General features: G+C 32.4%; 3 protein-coding genes across 9 annotated transcripts in view; 1 reads left to right on the forward strand and 2 right to left on the reverse strand.

Moving 5' to 3' along the window:
- Positions 1 to 535: 535 nt before the first annotated feature.
- On the reverse strand, positions 536 to 2,191 carry LOC140883993 (PHD finger-like domain-containing protein 5A). Of its 4 annotated transcripts, none has more exons than XM_073290644.1 (2): positions 2,085 to 2,191; positions 536 to 1,142 (listed from the first exon to the last, which is right to left on the reverse strand). In XM_073290644.1, exon 2 carries the CDS (start codon positions 1,110 to 1,112, stop codon positions 780 to 782), a length of 333 nt encoding a protein of 110 aa, XP_073146745.1. In that variant the 5' UTR covers positions 1,113 to 1,142; positions 2,085 to 2,191; the 3' UTR covers positions 536 to 779. The 4 variants fall into 4 exon arrangements, with proteins under 4 accessions (XP_073146745.1, XP_073146746.1, XP_073146747.1 ...); XM_073290645.1 differs by having other exon boundaries at positions 1,969 to 2,109; XM_073290646.1 differs by lacking the exon at positions 2,085 to 2,191 and adding an exon at positions 1,812 to 1,942.
- A 2,897-nt stretch (positions 2,192 to 5,088) lies between these two features.
- Positions 5,089 to 8,523, forward strand: LOC140880366 (uncharacterized). Of its 3 annotated transcripts, none has more exons than XM_073284733.1 (7): positions 5,089 to 5,198; positions 5,428 to 5,576; positions 5,729 to 5,786; positions 6,271 to 6,339; positions 6,434 to 6,529; positions 7,263 to 7,352; positions 7,618 to 8,523. In XM_073284733.1, exons 2-7 carry the CDS (start codon positions 5,428 to 5,430, stop codon positions 7,684 to 7,686), a joined length of 531 nt encoding a protein of 176 aa, XP_073140834.1. In that variant the 5' UTR covers positions 5,089 to 5,198; the 3' UTR covers positions 7,687 to 8,523. The 3 variants fall into 3 exon arrangements, with proteins under 3 accessions (XP_073140834.1, XP_073140835.1, XP_073140833.1); XM_073284734.1 differs by having other exon boundaries at positions 5,117 to 5,198; positions 5,420 to 5,576; XM_073284732.1 differs by lacking the exon at positions 5,089 to 5,198 and having other exon boundaries at positions 5,211 to 5,576.
- Positions 8,524 to 11,439: 2,916 nt separating this feature from the next.
- Positions 11,440 to 22,906, reverse strand: part of LOC140880364 (leucine--tRNA ligase, cytoplasmic-like) — a 39,031-nt gene continuing 27,564 nt past the window's right edge. The window contains exons 1-2 of one of the 2 annotated variants that reach the window (XM_073284728.1): positions 14,928 to 15,125; positions 11,440 to 14,844 (exon numbers count right to left, since the gene is read on the reverse strand). In XM_073284728.1, coding sequence (XP_073140829.1) covers positions 11,562 to 14,819 — 3,258 coding nt within the window. In that variant the 5' untranslated portion in view covers positions 14,820 to 14,844; positions 14,928 to 15,125 and the 3' untranslated portion in view covers positions 11,440 to 11,561. Of the gene's footprint in view, positions 14,845 to 14,927; positions 15,126 to 22,906 lie in introns of those variants that run through there. The other variant, XM_073284729.1, reaches the window with a different exon arrangement.

The following is a 22,906-nucleotide window of genomic DNA, read 5'->3' on the forward strand; positions in this document are numbered from 1 at the left end:
GTTCGCCTCTCTACGCACAGTATTTTTTGAGGTGAAACACATAGATGTATGCTCGTCTTGAAATCACATCTCAAAGTTTCGGAGGAGTTTGGTGTCGTCTGTGAGCTTTGTAACGTTTAGAAACACTTGAAAACATCCAGTGGAAGTATCGGCACAAAACCTTATCTTTATGGAAACAGCCAGTAGGTTCACGCAAGACCTCGACTGGTAAACAAACTTCGAGAAATAAGTTGGGAATACATACGGTTGTGGCTTTCGACATTTACAGAAAAATCAAATTTTCAATTTTTTTTCCTTCTAACTATAAATGTTAAACCTTCTAAATTACAAATCATTTTTTTTTTCTCAACTACTGTGCAGATGAAACACTCGACATTGAATCCCATGAAGTTTCATGTTTTAAGAAAACTTTCTTTGCCCAAATAACCGATTTGAATATAAAAGTGGGAGTCCTACTCACGGTCAGTAGTTTATGTGAGAAGAAAAGAAGATGCAAAATATGAAATAAAAAAAATTAAGGAGCAGGAAAATAATCTAATTTAAACACCGAAACTTAAACAGAAATGTCATCCATCCAGCAGACAGTATTACAAAGACGCAACATCATTAATGTTCAGGATTACCAAAATGTCGAACTCAGCTTCATTTTGAATCACTAATGGACGCGTCCACATCACACACATAAGTAAAGGAAAGAGTCCCAATAACAAAACCCAATAACACAAGACAATGTTGTTAAAATAGCCGAAGTAGATGCAACAACGATGACTAGCAGGCTATCACCTCTTTTTGAAGCCATATTTCTTCCTCTCATAAAACAGGTCAGTTTTAGCACTCCCCAAGTTGACTATCTTTGGGCATCCATCCCTATCTTTTTCGAGCTGGGTGCACTCCTTGCAATAGTAGGCATCAGAGATTCCCACCCCGCCACAGATGACACACCGGCCTTGGAAAGATCCATAATTGCATTCATCACATATACGAACAAGCGTGCAAGGGCGCACATAGGAATCACAAACAACACATTTTCCATCATCTTTCTCACAAAGTCTTCCTATAGCTATCCCTGGTTGCTTGCGACACATGATTAAATCTGGATGATGTTTAGCCATAACCTCTGGGAAAATTCCTAGAAACAGTCACTGCATCAAAAATTCCCAAGTTTAGTCAAAGCAAGCGATAAAATCTATTCCCGGCAAAAATCCAATTTGTTTTGGACAACAAAGAGGGAGAGGTAACAAAATTACATGAATAACAGACACCAAAGGGAACCATCACTCCATGATTATATTTTTTTTATAATAAAGAAACCAAATATCTTCTTATACGCCATGTTAAAGGCCCAAATATTATTTCATGTGCATGAAGCTTGAATTCTGACACAAATTACATTTGCTTGTACAGGACCAAGATCAGAACTTATCTACATTGTTTCAAAGAAATCCAACGGATGCGCAAAAAACAGGGAACCAAACTTTGCAGCCAAGTTTCTCCCATTCTCTATTTGCAATTGTGCCTTATATAGAGACACGAGATACAATTACTAAAGCAGCATGTCCTGAACACCACTGAAGCTAATGAAACCCCACAAAAAAATATATACAGAGTTCTAATACCATATCCTCCAACATATTTACTCAAAATAATTTTCCAAAATCATCGAAAGCTCACCAAATTAAATTCCCAGCAACCAAATAATTAAAAGGGTTTATTTTCTAATTTATTAGTAGCAATATTTACTAATCATCCAACCAATGTCTAGCAAAAGCTGTAAATTGCTGGGAATGACAAAATAAATGACAAGTTGGGACCTGGAAGGAGTATGAAATACACACACACACACAAAGGAAGAAATAGGAGTAACTAAATCTGTCAAAATTAATCGACGGCTCTTCTGAGATTTAATTAGGCTAAGCATTAATCCCTAACATCCCTACTGAAATTACTAAATAACAGGGCAGAAATTACTTTAAATCTGTCAAAATATTAGGGCACTGCAATCAATTTTGAAGCTTGTGATTAATGGATTTGTTCGCACGCGTGTGTTTGTGTGTTCTAGAAAGATGGAGAAGTTGTAAAAAAACCTGGTGCGTACTGAGAAGGAGAATCGGAGGGCAAGGTGCTGGGAATCGATTGATTTTCCTTTTTATTTGCTTTCTTTGAAAATTTCTGAACAGTCCCTCATCTTTCAATCATTGCATCTTTACCCCATTATGATCATTGTTATTAACATTTGTTTATATTTTATTTTTAAAACTTTTTATTTTAATTTTAACAATTAACAAATTTTACTTTAACAATTAAAAATTTTCACTTTTAGTTTATTATTATTATTATTATTATTTATGTAATAGACGAGCATTTTATTACTACTAGCAACCGTGATACGTGATTTTCACGTGATCGATAATTCAATTACATGAAAAAAAATGTTAAAAAAATTTATAATACAGAATAAGCTTGCAGGTCTTTAAAAAGTAAAGAGAATTTTTAAAAATATGTTTGAATAATTTATAAAAACGGAAAATAAGATAAAGAAAAAATAAGATAACAACGTTAGAGAAAAATTATGATACATTAGCCATTTAAATTATAAATTAAAGAAGATATATGTTAAATTTGGAGATAAAATGAGGGAAAATTTTGGTATGATTTGACATACAAAAAACGGTTAGTATATGACACTTATCTATTATATTACTATATTATTAAAGTAGAGACCCTCTAATTAACAAACTTTCAATTAATTGGTGATGTTTGATTTGAAATTACCATTATCTCCTAACTTAATTTTTAATAAAACCAAAATGATTGGGCAAGATAGTGATCATTTTATACGGTTTTCTTTTTTCTAGCCATTAAAAGCTCATTTTGTGCCCTTTGATATTATTTTATTTACAAATATGACAATCACTTTATAAGATATATATATATATATATATATATATTTTGTGAATATTTATTTAGAAAAACGTTATATTTTTATTATTTTTTTAATTTTAAAATTTATTATTTATTGTTTTATATTTTTAAATTTTACAATTTATTATTTATTGTCTTTTTTAAAAAATCGAAATGCCTCCATAATCTTTGGTATTCTTCTATGCACAAGATTTTCATAGAGGGAATAATCATTGTTTTTCGTTCTTCGAAGCGTCGACTCAAGTATATTGATTTTTCAGTATTTATTTATTTACTCTATTGATTAAATAACTTTGGTTTTTTGGTTGTTTTTTTTCACAAACTGATTACTCGAATTGAACTGGTAGGAAATTAGGTGAGATATATCTTCAATAAAAAATAATATGTTTCCCTTTTTTTTGGATTTTTTATGAGTTTGTTTGGTTGTGATTTACTGACTAATTTTTGTGCCTATGAATTAACTACATGGTTTATTATATATATATATCATATATGTTTTGGTTTTTAAAAGTTACATCATTATATTTTATTGACATGTATTTTTATGTTTTTACATGTATTATTGGAATTATATTTTATTGACATGTATTTGCATGCCTTTGCATGTGTCCTTGAAATTTGTTATAGATCACTATATAATATGTTTTGCAATTACCAATATTTTTCAATATTTTTAAATATGTTACACATGGATCATATATATAATCAAACTATTGTGTTACGTATGCATCGTCGACTAAACAAAATAACAGCCCAACACGTCGAAAATTTTAAAAAATAAAATTTATTACACATATAATATACGATATTTGTTTATATATTAAACACTTAACATTTTAATCTCATATATTATGTTATACACGCATATTTCAATGTTTTGAAGAGTACATATATTGAAAAGTTCATTAAAACTCCAAGTGCTGCATTCATTGTTGAGAATTATGATCATTTATTAAAAAAAATCATGTTTAAATTACAATAATTGAATAATTGTTTACTTGCTTTCTCAAATTTTTTTTTATTTGCAATTCTAATATACGGCAAAAAAAATCTCAAGTTTATATAATCAACAACCATGTCATTTTGATTGTGAGCCAAAATATAGTAATTAAATTAAACCTTTAATCTCAGCATAAATTTATATCATAGCCTGATTAATATTCATGCACAAACATCGCACACGCATCGCGTGTGCCTCGATCACTAGTAATATGATGATGATATAGATTCTTAGATAAATAAATTTGTTATAAATTTTTTATATAATACAATATTTGATTATAATTATTGGATAAATAAATCCTTAAGGAAAACAAAAAAAAAATTAAGTTTATAATATTTGAGAAAGAATATTTAAATATTTTTTTCTAAGTCACAAAAAAAATAAAAAATCCGTAATTTTTTTTTGGAGATTTCAAAATTTAATCACACAAAAGTAATTAAGAAGAAAACATTATAATCGAAATATAATGAATTTTCTATAAAATGTGTCAGAATTAAAAACGAATAAGTTAATTAAAATATTATGAACTAATCATTTATAAAAAAACCACATGATTGTATATAGATTTACGAGGTATAAGAATGATAATTTTGAATACTAGAAATCTGAAAATTTAGATTAATGTGAAAAATGGGTGGAGGGTATTTAACAAAATATGTAAGATAATATGAGGAAGTCAAATTTTAGAATAAAACATTTCTAAAAAATTAGGTTTGAAACAAATTTTTTTAAAAAAAATATTTTATATATGTCAAGCAGTTTATTTTGAGAATGTGTAATATGTTTATTTAAAAATATTTTCTATCAAATTTAAAAAGTTTATAAGCCATATCAAACACTCTCTATTTATGTTTTTTATATTTTAATTATTTATTCAAACACTCATATTTACTAATTTTATAAAAAATTAAATAATAATAACATTTTGTGCATATTACAGAGTTTATATGTCAAGCAGTTTATTTCGAGAATGTGTAATATGTTTATTTAAAAATATTTTCTATCAAATTTAAAGAGTTTATAAGCCCTATCAAACACTCTCTATTCATATTTTTTATATTTTAATTATTTATTCAAATACTTATATTTACTAATTTTATAAAAAATTAAATAATAATAACATTTTGTGCATATTACAGATGAAATACTAGTATTTTATAACACACGACTCACGAGTCCACGACTCAGTGTCTAGGTTATCAAGACACTTCCCAGGAATTCTCATTTTCAAACAATTAACTTTCATTTTTCTTTGGTGCATCTTCTCCCAAAGGTGGTCCTCTTCTGAATTTTTGTGTATATATACGAATGAGTGCATAACGTTAGTGACGAACACGAGCACCTCGTATTGTTGTAATTTTTTTTTAAAGATTGTACAATGTACCTAAGATGTTTGGTAAAATGATTCATTCAAAGCATCTTTGTCTAAATTTATGACAATAGTTCCGTTTACTGTTTACAATGATATTCATAAATTTTGTGGGTTGCAACAAGTGACACAGATGAAGTACTTGAAGCCAATGAAGCTGTTCCAAGAATTGTCCAAATCAAACGGGCTAAAGAAAAGGCGCTTGCTTGGCTTGGATGTGGGTGATAAGTACGTGGGACTAGCTCTTTCTGACGCTAATAACAAAATTGCAGCCCCCCTGAGGTCACGTGGCTGTATTTCTTTATTCATCACATTTGTGAATAATTTACTTTTTTCATTTTTTGTCATGCAAGTCTTGTTTAGGTTATTTACTATTAATGATCAACAAGAGTTTTGTTTACTGATGAAGCAATTTGAATAATCTGATGTGACAGTGTCTTGATTCGAAAAAAAACAAACATCGACTTGATGGCAACTGATTTCCAAAGTCTGGTGAGTATATTTGTTGTTGGTATTGTAAATTTTTTTGCATTGCTGCCCGTTGTTTACCATAATATATTTAGATAATAGTTGAAGTATTATATGTGGATGGTAAAATTTGCAAAATTTTGAATGTTTCTTTTGTCTTTATAACCTCGATGTTTTTTTAACGAAAATTTTGAACCTAAATGTTGAATCTTCAAAAGTGAAGTAAATGGCATATTGCTGCCACCATTTCAGGCATTCACTTGAACATGTCTTTGATAACATTTTTTCCGCATGTATGCAGTTCTGTCTTTTTGCTATGAACGTGTGAAGTTATGCAATTGGTTATTGCATTTGCTGGTATTCAATTTTCAAGTATACATTAACGTAACATTTTACATAATAGTAATTTTGATTGCATTAATTGAGGTATTTCCAAATAATTGTGATGCAGGTTATTACAGTTAATTAAATTTATCATTGTCATTGATGATTTTAGTTTTGCTTGCAGATCTCCAAGTTTTCACTCTCAGGCTTCGTTTTTGGTTATCCTTTCGATAGGCAAAAGAACAGCCGAAATGTATGCTAAGTTGCTAACCATCACATGCATCTCACATTTATCTGTATCATTTGTTTGTTTTCATCACAAACTTCATGGTGCCTTCCTTTCACAGGCTGTTCAAGTGAAGTTGTTCATTGATGACCTTACAAAAACAGGAAAATTTGAAGATTCAAGTTATACCTTTTGGGATGAGTGCTTCACATCGAAGGTGAAATCTTTTTGTTTCAACTTTTTTTGTTTCATATTTTTTTTTATGTTTCATTGATTAGGTAAATGCTTTGACGTTCTTCAAAAAATTGCGCAAGTTTGGTTTTGCTTAGCCGGTATCTCCATGCAACTGGTATTCAAAATTGCATCACAAGTTTTATTTTTATGGTTTCCATAAATTTTACTTGATATTCTTGGCTTATTATATCTTAAATTTGAAGATTACATTTTCAGTTTTTCTTCAATCAAGTTTTTGGAAAATGATGTGGTAAAAGCGAATATGCGATACATGTTACAGAGATTATAAAGTATGTCTTAAATTAAAAAAAATTCTTCAATTTTTTCGGATAAGATAAACTCTAGTAAATTATATGAATTTTTATTGTAGAGTCTAGTTTATTGGCTTGTTAAAAAGTAAGAGTTTTGCATCTGAAAGAGAGTTACCTTGAACTTTAAAGCTTATATTCACATCTTTTGGAAGATACAAAATATTTATTCTAGCAAATTCTATGAACACTCTGATGCATCGTATAAGCCATCAAGCTTCGTTAAACTGTTTTAAAGAGCCTATAAGCTTCAGATCAAAGTCTTTGTGCTCCTTACACTACATAGGTTCTTTTGTGTATCATTAAACGTTGAGCTTGTGTGTCTTTTAGAATTGACCTTGCGACTTGTGGAAGATAATTTTCACAACATGAGGTTACTAATCAACTCAATTTTTTTCATGTAACTAGAGCGTTGATTTCCTCTTGAAGCCTTTGAGTTTGCATCCTGTTCAATATAAGACAATTGTGGACAAATTTGCTGCTGTTGGAATCCTTCAGGTACCAATGCTAACTTCTTGTAATCTGAGTGAGTCGCTGAATATTGTTTTCTTGAACTACCTAACAAGTTGAAAGGACTTGCAAATGAAAAGTTCAAAGCCTACCTTTTTTTATTGATCTAACATTATCAATATTTGGTTCCATACAATAGCTAGTATTAGATCGATTTTTGACGTTATGTGAAATGCTTTTAGAGCTAGCTTTTATGCGTACACAATATAGATATTGGCCATATATTGTGAAACTATTCTTTCAATTGAGGCAGGGTTACTTGGATTTTGTTAACCGGAGTCGAGGTCAAGATGCAGAAAGTCAAATCATACAGAGTGAATGATTCGTGGACCCCTACAACTATAACAATTGTAACTCGAGTCATATCCGATCTAACAACAATATTGCGATATTGCAGATTTTGTATTTAATATATTTGTATTCAATTTTTTTGTGTTGAACTGAAAAACGAAGAGGGCATCACTTGATCATGTAATTAATAAGATGGTCATAAAATGTCAAACATAGAATGACATGGATGCTACTTTGTGTTCAATCAATGTTATCAAGTCCATGTAACATGTAACATGGCAAGAATGATCTCGTTACCTGACTAACATAATTTGCAAGCTATTGCGTTAGTCCGGGGGTTTACCCAGTGATCATCTTGTCTAGAAAGTAGACATCTGCCACTCGAAGCTCATTCCTCCCACTAACTCTTGGAAGGACATTAAAGTTAAAGAAAAGCACAAAGAGTTCGATCCAGGATGGGTATGTGGCTTGCAAGAATGCTACTGCGGTTGGAGCAAGGTTGATGGACAAATCCCAGCCGGTTCTCTCCTTCCTCAACTTTATAACTAGAGTCCGATATGACAAGATTCTGTACTGCACCGAAAGAAACGCCCAAAGCTATCGACATTGAGGAGCTCAGCCAATGTATCTTGGAGAATCCAAATAGGTGTCCCTCGTACAACAAAATGAATTTCCTCGGCTTTCCTATTTTGTTGGTCTTCAATGTTGGCAAAAAAACTCCCGAACAAAATCGGGGTAGTAAACCCCCTGCAAATCTAAGATCGGTCCCCAGCCCATTTTGTTAAAAGCAACTCGAATCTCAAGTAAAGTTTGATCTAAGTCAGGATGCAAGGATTGTTCGGCAATGAATTTCTTATCCTGGACCATCTTGAACCATTCAGAATTTTCATAGGAGGTGAATCTTGTCTCATCAATAGCATGGGATCTGCTGCCAGATCCTTGGGTGAAACGAGTCTTTCCCCGGTTTGTATCAGGTGCGGTTCGTTTGAGACGAGGCATAATGGAACAACAATAACAGCACAATACCAAAGAATCACCTTAATAAAACCAGCAAATTCGAGTCATTAATGAAAACACCAAAGGAAAATATAGAAACAAAAAGTACCCCAACCAATCTGTAAGTTAAGCAACTACTGTAAACCATCCTCTACAGCCTTGTCTGCAGAAACACTGAATTTTTTGTACTCCGATTCTCGAGTTGGACATCATACTCCTCTAGCACCACAGCCACATGCCGCCTTTTCCCAAGAATGGTCCACACATACAAAACAAAGAAAGCACATACGTGAATCTTCCAAATGCATAAATGACGGTTCTAGCAAATGAACAGAAACTATCTCATGGCCAATTTTAGTGCCTTAAACTACAAACAGATCCGAGTATACACCACTTCCTTCAAGCTTCACTTGGATGTTCAGGTCACCACACAAACCACCACGTCCGCTTAATGGAGATTCCTTCAAAGGAACATCGATAAGGTTATGAGGAAATCCATCAATTTCAGGCATCAGTCGCCAACTGAATTGCAGGCCCACCAATGAGACAAATAAATTTTCTGTGTATCAAGATAAAACGAGAAAATAAATTGATGACAATACACAAAACAGAGAAATCGAGCACTTATGCACAAAGAAAACAACTAGAGTTTAAGCGGAGAGAAGAGTGCGGCTTATGTGAATCGTCCAGTCCCAATCTTTCAACTTTTAAGTTAAAGTGTCCAGCCATGAGCATAGTAAGAAATATTTCAAGATTCTTTGCACGACATCTATGTTGTGCATGGTTTGTCCTTCACTTGAACTAGAGGATGACATTAGACTGTGTTATCTTTGTAACAGAGCATATATATCTTGGCAAAACGTTATTTTTAGTCATAATAACTATAAGAATATGATAGTATTTATTTATCCACTTAACAAGTTTTCTTATGTTTAGACTTCCAGAATATTACACTAGGTTCAAAGAGAGCCAACCAATACATCATTATACAATACCATGAAACATGTTCAGAGAGCCAACAAATACATTATTAGTCAAAATCGAAGTGAAACAATGGAAAATTAGAGATGAGTAGCAAACCCAAGTATTTACATTCTACAATATCACACAAGATAATATGAGCAAACATGTGTAAAATCAGTGAAAATCAGAGCAACTAATCTAGAAACAATACAAGCATTCAATATCAGTAACTCAAGCGCACATCATTCGAACATCCTAAAAGATAAACTCTAACAACATAAAAAAGCCAATATTCAATTTCAGATCCCACAGCATCTGAAAGAAGATGATTATGGAAATATATATGTAGTGTAACCCCCTTTTTACCACAAAGAAAAGTAAGAGCCAAAACGTTAAAACTGCAGTCCAAGAACAGCTTATTAGATCAAATAGACAATAAATGAAATCCAAACCTGTGCACCAATCGGTGACCCACCACAAGCAACAACGACTCTGACTCTAGTTTGATACGAGAACTTTCTGGCCGCTTCAAAAATCAAAACAGAGAAGCAGCGCCATTAGAACTCTATCGAAGCTAAAACTAAAGTAGTTCAACTATCAAAACATTACGGCAAAAACAAAGGAGAAACCGAAAAGATAAATGGCAATAACTCCAATAATATAATAGCATGCCCCATATTGGAGACCCCAACGACGAAAAAGCTCCAGGTAAATGTGAATAACTAAATCCCGTCGTCAAACATCGGAAGAGCAAACTAGCCTACCAAAGTAAAAAAAATATAATCGATATTCCGCATAATTCGTATGACTAAATTCAAATACAAGACAATATAATTCGTGGTTATCAGTAACAATACCTCAAAATTATCAAATCATACTATCGGTGTCTTGGCAATGGAAGAAATATAGTCATTGGTGTGCATTAAAAATCCGATGTAAGCTTGAGGGCTCATAAAGATGCAACGTCAACAATATACCTGCAAATCTTTCGCTTGAGGATAGCCTAAACTGCAGATTCTGTTATCAAATTCTGCAAACAACGCAAAAATCATTCAACAGAATATGGGTTATTGATTCTAGAATATGTGATTGATTTAGGGCATGAGTTCAATCAAAAGTAGGTGATTGATTTAGGAAATAGTTAGACGCAAAAATTATCAATTTTTCATTAACAACCCATCTATTTAGATTTAAAAAAGAGTAAGAAATTGTGACTTTCACCTGATAAATCTTCGTTGTTGCCGGCAAGCTTGTTCGAAGCATCGATTCGAGATGGAGCGGCCACTGCCATGGTTTCCTGTTGATTTCCATATGCGGTGATGATTTAGGCGACAAATGGGGTAAAGAAAAGCGGATTAGAATTGTATGGGTCCAACTTACCGGGTAATTTTATGTTTTGGGTCGATGAGACCGTCTCACAGGAGACCTACTCAAAAAAACAAGATAGAGACGCATTTTTCTGTCAGGAATCTGCAGATAATCAAGAAAACATGTACTGTGATGTTTTTCTTCCTTTTTTTCCCCCTGCGGAGAGAGAGTCAGAAAATTGAAGCAAATAGTTTAATATAATTCAAACTAATCAACATGTAATAAAATAATCGACTAAAGAAACTTTCAATTCATGTTTTAACGTACCATTGGTCGGAATTTATGATTATTTTTAGAAGAAAGAAAAGAATTTTGATTTGATAAACTAGGAACAAAGCATAATAATTTAAAAATAAATCCACAAAAGAAACATTTCATACCATTCAAAAGAAATAAATATAAAACGCTTAATTCAAACTACAAATATTGTTTTGTGAAACACAAAAGCGAACAGAAAATTCCAACAGATGGACAAACTAAAATCTGCAAAAATATTCCATCCAGTTAACAAAGATTGCAGTAGGATTAACAGAAAATTCCAACAGAAATGGACCAACTAAAATCTGCAAAAATATCCATCTAGTTAACAAAGATTGCAGTAGGATTTCCTGGGGACGGTGGGTTAGAGTTTAAAACTGGGGCATAATCCCCAGCCCTTGCGGCAGCATCAGCATCAGTCGCACACAAAATTTCCAAATGTTCGAGCCCCAGCTGCCGCTTGATCAGTTCCGAATTCTCCTTAAGAACCTCGATTTCTCCAAAAGGAAGCTTCAGATCCAATGCTTGTGCGCCGACCGCCTTAGCTTCATCTTTTTTGAACCTCAAGAACGGCATACACAGCTTCTGGATTTGTTTAAAGTTCCCTTCTTTACCAATCTCGCTTTTTTGTAATTCGGAAAGAATTTCGTGATCAGACGCAAAGGTGGCAGTAGCTGCATCGAACTTCATCTGGAGTATGTTGAGGCATACCTTTTTCCAGCTGTCGTACTGTTCATTAACAAATATGAGGCCAACCGTCGGCTTCTTTTGGATGAGTGTTGCGGGTGTTTTGGCTTTATTGGAACCGGACATCTGCTTCTGCAAAAGCTTCCTCATAGAAACAATCGAATCTTGCAAGTATTTGTTTGCCTTCTTCAGGGTAAGATCTGGTGAATCAGCTACAGGCCATCCAGCTTTCACGGCATACCCATCCTTCTTCAAGAGCTCCTTCCACACATATTCTGCATAATGTGGACAGATCGGAGCAATAAGTCGAGTTTGGACATCCATAAATCGCCATAATAAATCACGGTTCATTCCCCCTGAGGCACAAGAAAGTCTATACTCGTCCCTTGCAGCTTGAAGATCATAGAAACCACTTTTTAGAGCTTCTCGGAACATGTATTCACTATAGTTCTTCTCAGTCATCTTGACAGCAATATTTATTTCATTGTTGAACACACGGTCCGCATAAGTGGTGGCAAGACCACTTCTCAAAGTTGACTCGGCGGCTAGAACCTCCTCCATCCATGAGATTTCTTTTGTAAGACGTAATATAGCAGCATTAGCAGTCTCAAAGACAAAGTTGGCATCATCCATCCCATCACCAGCATCTGCCAAGGAGAATCTAGTGGCATCAGCTGAAAATTCCTCAATAGCTTGTCGAAGAGTCCTGAAATTCCCAGTTGACTTTGACATTTTCTCAGAATTCAGCATAATGTGACCATTGCATCTGAATCCACGAGGCCAATGGCACTTGGGCACAAGCGCAGTATGGTTGTATATACAAAAGGTGAGATGATTTTGGATGAGATCCTTGCCAGATACTCTCAGATCGAATGGATACCAATAATCAAACTCTAGCTTCATCTTATTAAGAAGAGACGAAGGTATTTCTGAGGATTTAGGATTCGGTCCACCGACAAATAAGAAATCCCAAACCTCGTCGGTTAGCTGTTCCGGTTTCACAGAAGACCTATCAGCCCCATACATTTCCCCTCTCTGCAAAACATGTGCTACAGTGTAGTATGCCATGTAAAGAGTAGAATCAGACAAAGATTCAACCAAGAACTGTTCATCCCAAGGAATACGAGTTCCTAACCCAAAATTTCGAGAACATGCCCACTGATTCAACCAGCTCAAGGTGTGTTCAAAGCCATGTCTTGACTCTTCTGAATAAAGATTCATGCTAGCCAAACACTCCTCGGCTGCTTTTTTCCATTCTTCTTCACCGTAAGTGATGTACCACTGATCAGTCAAAGCCACGACACACTCATCCCCAGATCTCGACATGACTTTTTTTTCGGGTTCACTATAAACCACACCCAACTCCAACTCTAAAAGCTTGTTCCTTATCAAACTTTTAGCCTCTTGAACTTTCATTCCGGTAAACTCACCCACAAGCATGGTTCCCTCATAAAATCCTCCCTTGTATATAATTTTCTTGGCATCATCAAGCTTTTCTCTTTCATTCTGACTCTTAATTTTTTTCTCAATGCATATTTTCTCCGCTGACTTGTCTCCAAAATCAGGGTGGTGGATGATGGGTATGATCTGGAAAGGCACAACCCATTCGTCCTTCACACTGTACTTGGCCCTGAATGCTGGCTTTGCTTTCAAATCTTGGAGGGCCATGTAGTCGTCTGGAGAATCACTCGGAACACTAGTAACAATTCCAGTACCCTTGTCGGTCAGAACTGATAGCATGGGCAAAGTGTATATTATTTCGTTAAATGCCAAAGGGGATCTCAAAGGCAGACCAATTAGATCTTGACCAGTCAACTCTAGCAAACAAGTTGGCTTCTCCGGAAAACGTGACAGCTTCTGATAAGCCAAATTCAATGCAGCCCTTCTTGTTAAGATAAACACCTGGTTGTCATCAATTTCGAAAGCCCCGTACTTTCCATCAGGCAATACCCAACAATTGGTTTGCCCATACATAGTCTCTGGTCTCAATGTAGCAGCAGCTAGGTAGACCTTCTTTCCCTCTAAGACACTCATCTTTGAAGGGAATGGACCGATGACTTCCATTTTTATGAGAACATACTCCTGTGGAATGACACCTTCACCAGAAGCCCGATCATGATCAGCACACGGTTGCCCATCCAAAGGTGAATATATAGTATATCTCAAGTCCTTAACAATCTTTCCCATCGCTTTCAATTTCCTCATTTGCCACCTCACAAAAGAATCAAAATATGGATTCATATCGGTTGTGATAAATGTGCGCCTCCAATCACATCCCAGCCCAAAAGCCTTTAAATCCTCAACAGCCAATGGTGGAAAAAAGGTAAGCCAGTGATATGGATTTGTGAATTTCACTATCTCCTCATCACTCAAACCATAACTCTGCATGATCTCCCATTGGTACTTGACACCACCAGACTTCGCCACAGCTTTCGATTTCTTACCTTTGAACTTACCACCTGGCTGAGCTTGATCCCCTTCACTTACATTTTCTGTTTTCCCCTCGGCCTTGCCACTTTCTTCTTCCTGAACAACCGGAAAAACTGGCGGGTTGCCAAACATCTCAATCTCCCTGCTAAGCTTATCAGCTGAAGCCTTAATTGGCATCCCAGTACAATGAAAAGCAAACGGCAAGAGCACATTCGCTCCCCTCAATCTATGGTAGGCAGCAGCAAATTCAAGCTTCGAGAGGGAAAAGGCATGACCCAAATGGAGATATCCATTCATATATGGGAATGGAAAGTTACCAAAGAACTTCTCGCCTGGTTTTGGTGGCGAGTCCTTGGGATCAGCCAGGAACACATTGCCATCATCCCACGACTTCTGTACCCGTGACTCAATTTCCAAAAGTTTATCTCTCCGAGCAAAGCTTTTTCCTGTTTCTTCAGCCATCTCGTTACCAGATAGCCCACAAAAGCTGAGAGAAGACGAAAAAACTAAGTGTCAAATTGACGGAATTTCTGATCAATACACAAAAAATGAAAAAATAACCAAACATACCTCAATTTAACAGAATTTGGGATCGGAATTGCGGACAAAAGAATTGCGGACAAAAGGTTGCGCCTATTGGTGCTTCTCAGTAAAATATGAGCAGCCACGCTTAGAAGTAACCAGATAAGATTCAATGAAAATTGAAAAGAGGCTAGGGTTTAGGTAGAGGAATTGGGTAGAATATAAAGGGAGACTAGTGACTGTAAATGTAAGTCTGTAATTGTAATTCGTATCCCTCTGAAATCTATCTCTTATATAAACGTGTAAATAAATTTTTACCACAATTAAATTTTCTTGTACAATCTATCTATCTATCTATCTATCTCTCCTATATAAATCTCTCCTATATAAATGTGTGAATAAATTTCATCACTAATAATAATAACTAATATTATTTTACTAATTATTATTATTATTATTATTATTATTATTTTATATATATATTATAAAATATGTGAATAAATTTTCACCACTTCAATTGTGAATTTACTCTTTCACCCATATCAAATTTTCATTACAACACAATAATAATAACTAATATTATTTTACTAATTATTATTATTATTATTATTATTATTATTATTATTATTATTATTATTATTATTATCATCATCATCAATTACATCTATCTCCTATATAAATGTGTGAATAAATTTTCACCACTTTCATTGTGTGAATAAATTTTCACCATTTTAATTGTGAATTTACTCTTTCACCCCTATCAAATTTTCCTGTACAGCACAATAATAATAACTAATATTATTTTACTAATTATTATTCCATTTCAATTGTGAATTTACTCTTTCACCCCTATCAAATTTTCCTGTACAGCACAATAATAATAACTAATATTATTTTACTAATTATTATTATTATTATTATTATTATTATTATTAAATATGTGAATAAATTTTCATCACTTCAATTGTGAATTTATTCTTTCACCTCTATCAAATTTTCCTGTACAACACAATAATAACTAATATTATTTTACTAATTATTATTATTATTATTATTATTAATTACATCTATCTCCTATATAAATGTGTGAATAAATTTTCACCACTTGAATTGTGAATTTACTTTTTCACCCCTATCAAATTTTCATGTTATTATTATTATTATTATTATTATTATTATTATTATTATTATCAATTACATCTATCTCCTATATAAATGTGTAATAAATTTTCACCAATTCAATTGTGAATTTACTCTTTCATCCCTATCAAATTTTTCTGTACAACACAATAATAATAACTAATATTATTTTACTAATCATCATTATTATTATTATCAATTACATCTATCTCCTATGTAAATGTGTGAATAAATTTTCACCACTTGAATTGTGAATTTACTTTTTCACCCCTATCAAATTTTTCTATTATTATTATTATTATTATTATTATTATTATTATTATTATTATTATTATTATTATTATTATTATTATTATTAAATGTGTTAATAAATTTTCACCACTTCAATTGTGAATTTACTCTTTCACCCCTATCAAATTTTCATGTACAACACAATAATAATAACTAATATTATTTTACTAATTATTATTATTATTATTATTATTATTATTATTATTATTATTATCAATTACAACCAAACAAAAATTAAAAAACCCAGAAAATGCTCTCCTCCTCCAAACCTCCACGCCTTTTCAGTCTTCACCCTTCCCAACCCACAGACTCACGCAACCCACTGAAATACTATCGCAATCGAAAACACAATCTCGCTACGGAACACGATGAAACCCATCTATCTCCTTCATCATACGACATACAGGGTATTTTATTTCATTTCAATTCTTCAATTTGTTATTACGTCTTCATGTTTTCTCACACATGCAAGGACTGGTTCGATCTAACAAATTAAATTCACGTCCTAATGATGGACATACCATGAAGGGATATTACTTTATCGCTTAATAACTAAAATTCATTACAGCCTCACCTTTATTTTAGTGAATGACTAATTATAACTAAAATTCATTATAACATCACCTTTATTTTACTGAATGACTAATTACTAATTAGTTGTAGTAGAAAATTTCTTTTCATTTATTTATTTAAAAATTTGATTGATTTGTCTAAAGATTAATTATTAGTTTAGATTGTTTAAGATTATTAATGTTAAATTCTAGCCTCACCGTCATTTTTTTGAATGACTAATTAGTAAAGTTGCAGTAAAATTTTTTTTTTCCATTTATTTAAATTTGATTTGTATAAAGATTACTTAGTTTTGATTGTTTAAGAATATTAAATTTAAATTCTACATAAATATATCTTTTAAAACTTTAGTTAAACTTTCGAGAGTAGTTACTATCGAGATTTTTTGATAAAAGTGACTTGATAATTAATCAAAACAACTTCCAATTGTCATCACTCAATCATACTAATATAAAAAAACTCTCGAAAGTTTAAACAAGGAAAATGCTTTTGGTGTAGGTGAATTGGTGTTTGAATGTGTATGTATACATATAAATTAATGGTCAATTCTAAAATTCTGAAAATTCGTTCTAATTGTGCCACCGTGCGTTTGCATCTAAATGGTTAGAAAATTTCAATAAGAATCACAGTACATATTTTATTTTAGTGTTAAATATTTAGACTAAATATGCTATAGGTTAGTGAATGTTACATTAAATTATTAGTTACAAATTAATAAATTGTAGTAAAAGAAGCTTAACTTGAGATCTAGAAAAGTTTATAAATATTATATTTAGTGAATGTTTGAATAAGTATCCATGGGAGATAACGTTGTTTATAGATATTGATATTGATCAAGATTTCAGATTTAATTAGCCTCACTATCATTTTTTTGAATGGCTAATTAGTAAAGTTGCAGTAGGGAACTTCTTTTACTTTATTGAAATTTGATTTGTCTAAAGATTAATTAGTATTGATTGTTTAAGATTAAATATTAAATTATGCATAAATATGTCTTTTGAAACTTTAATTAAAATTTTGAGAGTAACTATCGAGAGTTTTTGATAAAGTATGATTGAGTGACAACTTGAACTTTGACTTTAAAGAGTTTACTTATATAAAAGCAAATCGAGCCACTGATAATTAATATGGTAAATGTCGCTGCAATTATTATTTTAAATATATATGAGAAAAATTATGAGTTTGTTTAAAGTCTATTCCATTTTATGTGTTATTTTGATGAAAGTTCGACAAGTTACACGTTATGCAAGAGAAAACAAGATCAACTTTGGTTACACAAGGGAAGTAATTCTGATGAACACAATGTAAGTTCGTAAAATATAATTACCTAATTCAACATTATTATTTCTATATATTGTTTCTTCCAGACTCCAAACTATCACAATAAAATTGTGGGATGATCTCGCACTGAATGGAGGAAAACTTCTAGAAGAAATTCGTATTCAGAACTCAATCGTTGTCTTCTGAAATCTTAAAATGAGTATATATATAATGGCATTGTCATAAAATTTTGTATTATTCACTTGTGATATGTTCATGAATAATTTGGTTCATCCTCTTATTAATAATCCAGGATTTCCTAGGTTGCAGTCAACATTTACAACTAGAATGCTACAAAACCCAAATGCAGCGAAGCAGAAAAAATAAACTTATGATACAAAAAAATCATTGTTTTTTTTTTCACTTAAAGTTATTTTCTGCTACTTAACAAAAACTTTTTGGCATAGGTTGGAAATTATTGTGGGAAAACAGGATTTAAATATACTATGGGCGAAAAAATCAATCAAGGAATGCGAGAAAATCAAACTAAAGCAATTGGTGGATAAAAATGATTCTTTGAAGCAGGTACAAACATATTAAAGCTCGGTATATCATTTTCAAAATAGAATTTCATAAGATAATGCTACTAAATATATAATATAAATATTAATATAAATACAGTATAAATAAATTAAATATGTTCATGTAAGCGAATTTATGTAATCAATAAATACTGACAGTTTTATTCTTTTTGACAGGACATGTATTACTGCTTTAAAGCAACTATATATGATATCAAAAATCAATCAAAACCAAGGTATAAAGCATGTGCCAATTGTCTAAAAGCAATCACGAAAACAACAAATAGAATCAGTTGTACACAAACCAAACTGTTCAGGTTGTGCAAAGATAAAATCATACACTCATATGTTTTATTGATGTTAAAAAATATCTGCCTATACTTTGATACAAAGTGAATCATTACGGGTATCGTTTAACAATTATTGTGCAAGATAATGACAATTCAGCAAGACTTACGTTATTTGAAGATGTCGCTTCACATTTTATTGGTTGCTTTGTGATGGAATACATTGAATTACTCAATAAGGTATATATATGTAAGACCCGAAAATATTAAATTATTAATTATGGGATTTGAGAATTAAATTCCATATTATGGGTTAATATCGATTTGAGAAGTGAAAGAAATTATAGATTTAATTTCCGAGCCAAAAATATTTAATTTGAGAATTTATGGATTTTGAGAATTAAATTTCGAAAATTCTTAAATTAAAAGAATAAATATTCGATTTGAATATTTATGGAATTTAAGATTAAATTACATGCTTCGGGAATTAAAGAAGATTAATTTTTGAAGATACAACCCGATCAGGGACTGATTTGCAAATATCGAAGTTGCAAGGGCTAAAGTGCAAATGGCCGGGATTATTTAATTAATCCAAATTTAATTTATTTTAATCCAAGTATATTTAATTTGAGAATATTTAGAGCTTCGATTTTAATTCTAATATTCTTAAATTATTTTGGATTGAAATTGAATTAAAAAGAAGGTCGAGGACTGAATTGCAATTACTGAAGACTTGAGGGACTAAATTGCAATTTATGCAATACATATCAGATTATTAACTTGATTATCAGCATGTAACGTGTATTTTTGTGAAGGAATTCAGAATTGAGAACAGGAGCCGAGCTTCTCCTCTTTTTTTTTTGAATTCGATTTGTTTGAAACCCCGTAACTTTTGATCCGCTCGTTCGATTTTAATTTCAAAAGATGTTCTGGAATCCTTGTGACGAGGGCTTCGATTTGATGTAAGTATTTTTTTTTATCTCGGCATGTTTTGAAGAACGAAATTTGGCAAAGATCATATTATGACTTGATGTTTGTGTTCTTGAGTTCGTATGCCGTTAGATATCGAAGCTGGAATGAAAATGAACTAAGGAATGAACTTGTTATGATGTCCAGCTTACATTTGATATATTTAGCTGCTGATATGATGAATTGAATGATGAATTCAGCTGATATAAGTGATACGAATGACTGAATTGATTAGAAAGGAATTCGATACCGAGTCGGTTCCCGATTTTCAATCGCTACGCCGCCGGTTGATGTTTTAGAATCAGTTTTGATAACCAAAGATTGAATTGAGATGTTAGTGAAATGTTAGCGATGATATAGCATTTTTATTTCTCAGTTTCAGTCACGTTTGAAAGACGAACGATGCAAGACTCTGAGTTATACCGAATAAGAAGAAGTTGAAGTTTGAAATGATGTTGATTGAATCTATATTGATGATTTTGATTCAATTCTGAAATGATTGAATAGAATGAAGTTTGATATGTATGTTTTGATGATATGTTTCAGAGTTTAATAGGAGACTATTGACTCAAGAACCTCAACTTGAAACCGAAGAAGAAGTGATCAAGATTGAAGTGAATTTGATTGAAGATGGATTGAGGTTTGAATGATCAGATTCTTGTAGGAGTTGTTGTACTTCCTATCCAAATGTGGAACATCGTCAACTCGAGAATGAAAGGTATAAAGACGACATCGCGAGTCAGGGACTGTGAAACTCAAGAACGACTATTCTTGAGTTATCCCGAACAAATCACATACTTGTTTAAGTACTTGTTCTTGAGGTAAAACTTATGTTATTGTCGATCCATCACAGGTAGTGGATCTTATTGCTTTTGATATGATTGTATATTGAGTTGATTCTATGCCAAGGTTGCGGTTAACCTTATTTGCGAGTCGTTTACGAACTCGTTAGATGGATATCCATGTCAAGATCGGTTACGAATCTTGATGGCAATGAAGTGATAAGAATCAATTCTTGAGATAAGCGCGCTATATAAATTGAGTCTTGATTTGAAGTTTGAGTCGATATATGCGTTATTTTTACTCTATTCTTGAGTTGATATGTTTAGAGTTGATATGAATTTATTTAACGCATTTATATGTCGATTATACTGAGAATGATTTCTCACCGGAGTTTATCCGGCTGTTGCTTTGTTTTGTATGTGTGCATTGCAACAGGTGGGGCATGAGCTTGGTTGAGAGAACATTAATAGCTCGGGAGAGAGATGTAGCAAGTGTGGACTCGGGTTAAGTTGAAGAATGGTAGTTAAATAGCATTGAACTTGACACTGAAATCTTGTTTAGAAGCTCACTTTTGAGATTTAGTGTAGCTTGTTGATTTATGTCTTTTATGCTATTTATCGGATGTATTAAATTGTATGATTTGTTGATAGGAACTTGGTATATTAATGTATGCATGTTCTCAGATTTTATAACATGCTTAGAATTGATTTGGATGAGAATATATACCTTGTACTAAAGTTTTGACAGCAATAGATCAGCAGCAGAATTCGAGCAAAAGATGGCTCGCTCGATCGGGTAAAAGTTACCGATCGAGCGAGGCCTGTTTTTCATGGGCAGAGAATTCGATTTTTATTGCTCGCTCGATCGGTAGCTTTTTCCCGATCGAGCGAGGCCATTTGTGCTGCAGACCCGAGACTTTTGTTTTGATGCTCGCTCGATCGGATGACTTTAACCGATCAAGCGAGGCTTGGGTTTTTAAATTTTTTTTTCTGCTCTTGATTTATTATTCTTTAATTGTTTGATTAATTGTTTAATTAATCATTAGCTGTCAAAACTTTTTGAGGTAAAGGTACAATATGTTATCCTTGAATTGGAAGAATAATCAGAGAAGATGAATTGAATTTCGAGAATGAAATTTTATCTGATATGATACCGATTATCAACAGTTCTGAATACGTTGAGATCTGTGAAGAAGATAGAGATATGATGAATTACAGGAATGATTACAATCTATTGTCAGGATTAAGACTTTAGAATTATTCAACATATGTGGCATCGATTGATTGATTGATGTTCTGAGAGTTGGTTATATGTGATTGCATTATACCATTTGTCGATTGATGGATTATCTGAGTTGATTTTCCGGATATTGAGAATATTCTCAGAACTTTGATACCTGATTCGGTATTACTTGTCTTGATGTGTTGCCACTTGATGATTATAATTCATGTAACAGCTAATGAATCGATTTTGAGATAATGATATGATGAAAAGAAATCAGATTTCTTTGTATTAGAATGATACTACTGAAGTATATGATATCAGATCAGACATGATTTGTTGTCAGCAGATCAGATGTGATTTGAGGAACACAAGGATGATGAATATGAATCTGTATAGAATGAAAGCAGAGCAGATGAACCAGAATTAGTAATTGAATGATAGATATAACTTTTGAAGTTGAAATTGATTAGTTAAGTGGAAAAGTTATTCTTGAAACATCATTCAATTCAGAATAGAGAAAGGGCAGAGTTTAATTTACAGATTCAGAATATGAAATTGAATACTAATCTTGAAGCGATGAACTGAATAACAGTATAGACTTGATTTATTTCTATACTCTGTATAGAATGATATAGAGAAAGAATCAAGTCGTCCCAAAGGATGAATTTCACTGAATGAAATGTCAGACAGAATTGATGATTTCATTGAACGAATGTATTCTTTTCAGCTGGATAAGTTCAGTATCTAAGTGAAAGAAGTATCAGTAGATTCTTTGTATGTACTTTATTCAGATGAGATAGATATTGACGAGATTCTGAGTTAAGTCGATTATTCGACAAATCCTTGATTGAAGAAAGAAACAACTTTGTTCATCGGATGTATTAAATTGTATGATTTGTTGATAGGAACTTGGTATATTAAT

The sequence above is a fragment of the Henckelia pumila genome, chromosome 2 (assembly GCF_033568475.1).
Source record: "Henckelia pumila isolate YLH828 chromosome 2, ASM3356847v2, whole genome shotgun sequence".
NCBI classification, from domain to species: domain Eukaryota; kingdom Viridiplantae; phylum Streptophyta; class Magnoliopsida; order Lamiales; family Gesneriaceae; genus Henckelia; species Henckelia pumila.

Excerpts from the sequence above, each read along its gene's own strand:
- LOC140883993 (XM_073290644.1), bottom strand. The coding sequence starts at position 1,112 with ATGGCTAAACATCATCCAGATTTAATCATGTGTCGCAAGCAACCAGGG.
- LOC140880366 (XM_073284732.1), top strand. The coding sequence starts at position 5,359 with ATGACAATAGTTCCGTTTACTGTTTACAATGATATTCATAAATTTTGT. Across the intron at positions 5,787-6,270 it reads CAACTGATTTCCAAAGTCTG|ATCTCCAAGTTTTCACTCTC; the intron begins GTGAGTATATTT and ends TTTTGCTTGCAG. Across the intron at positions 6,340-6,433 it reads GGCAAAAGAACAGCCGAAAT|GCTGTTCAAGTGAAGTTGTT; the intron begins GTATGCTAAGTT and ends TTCCTTTCACAG.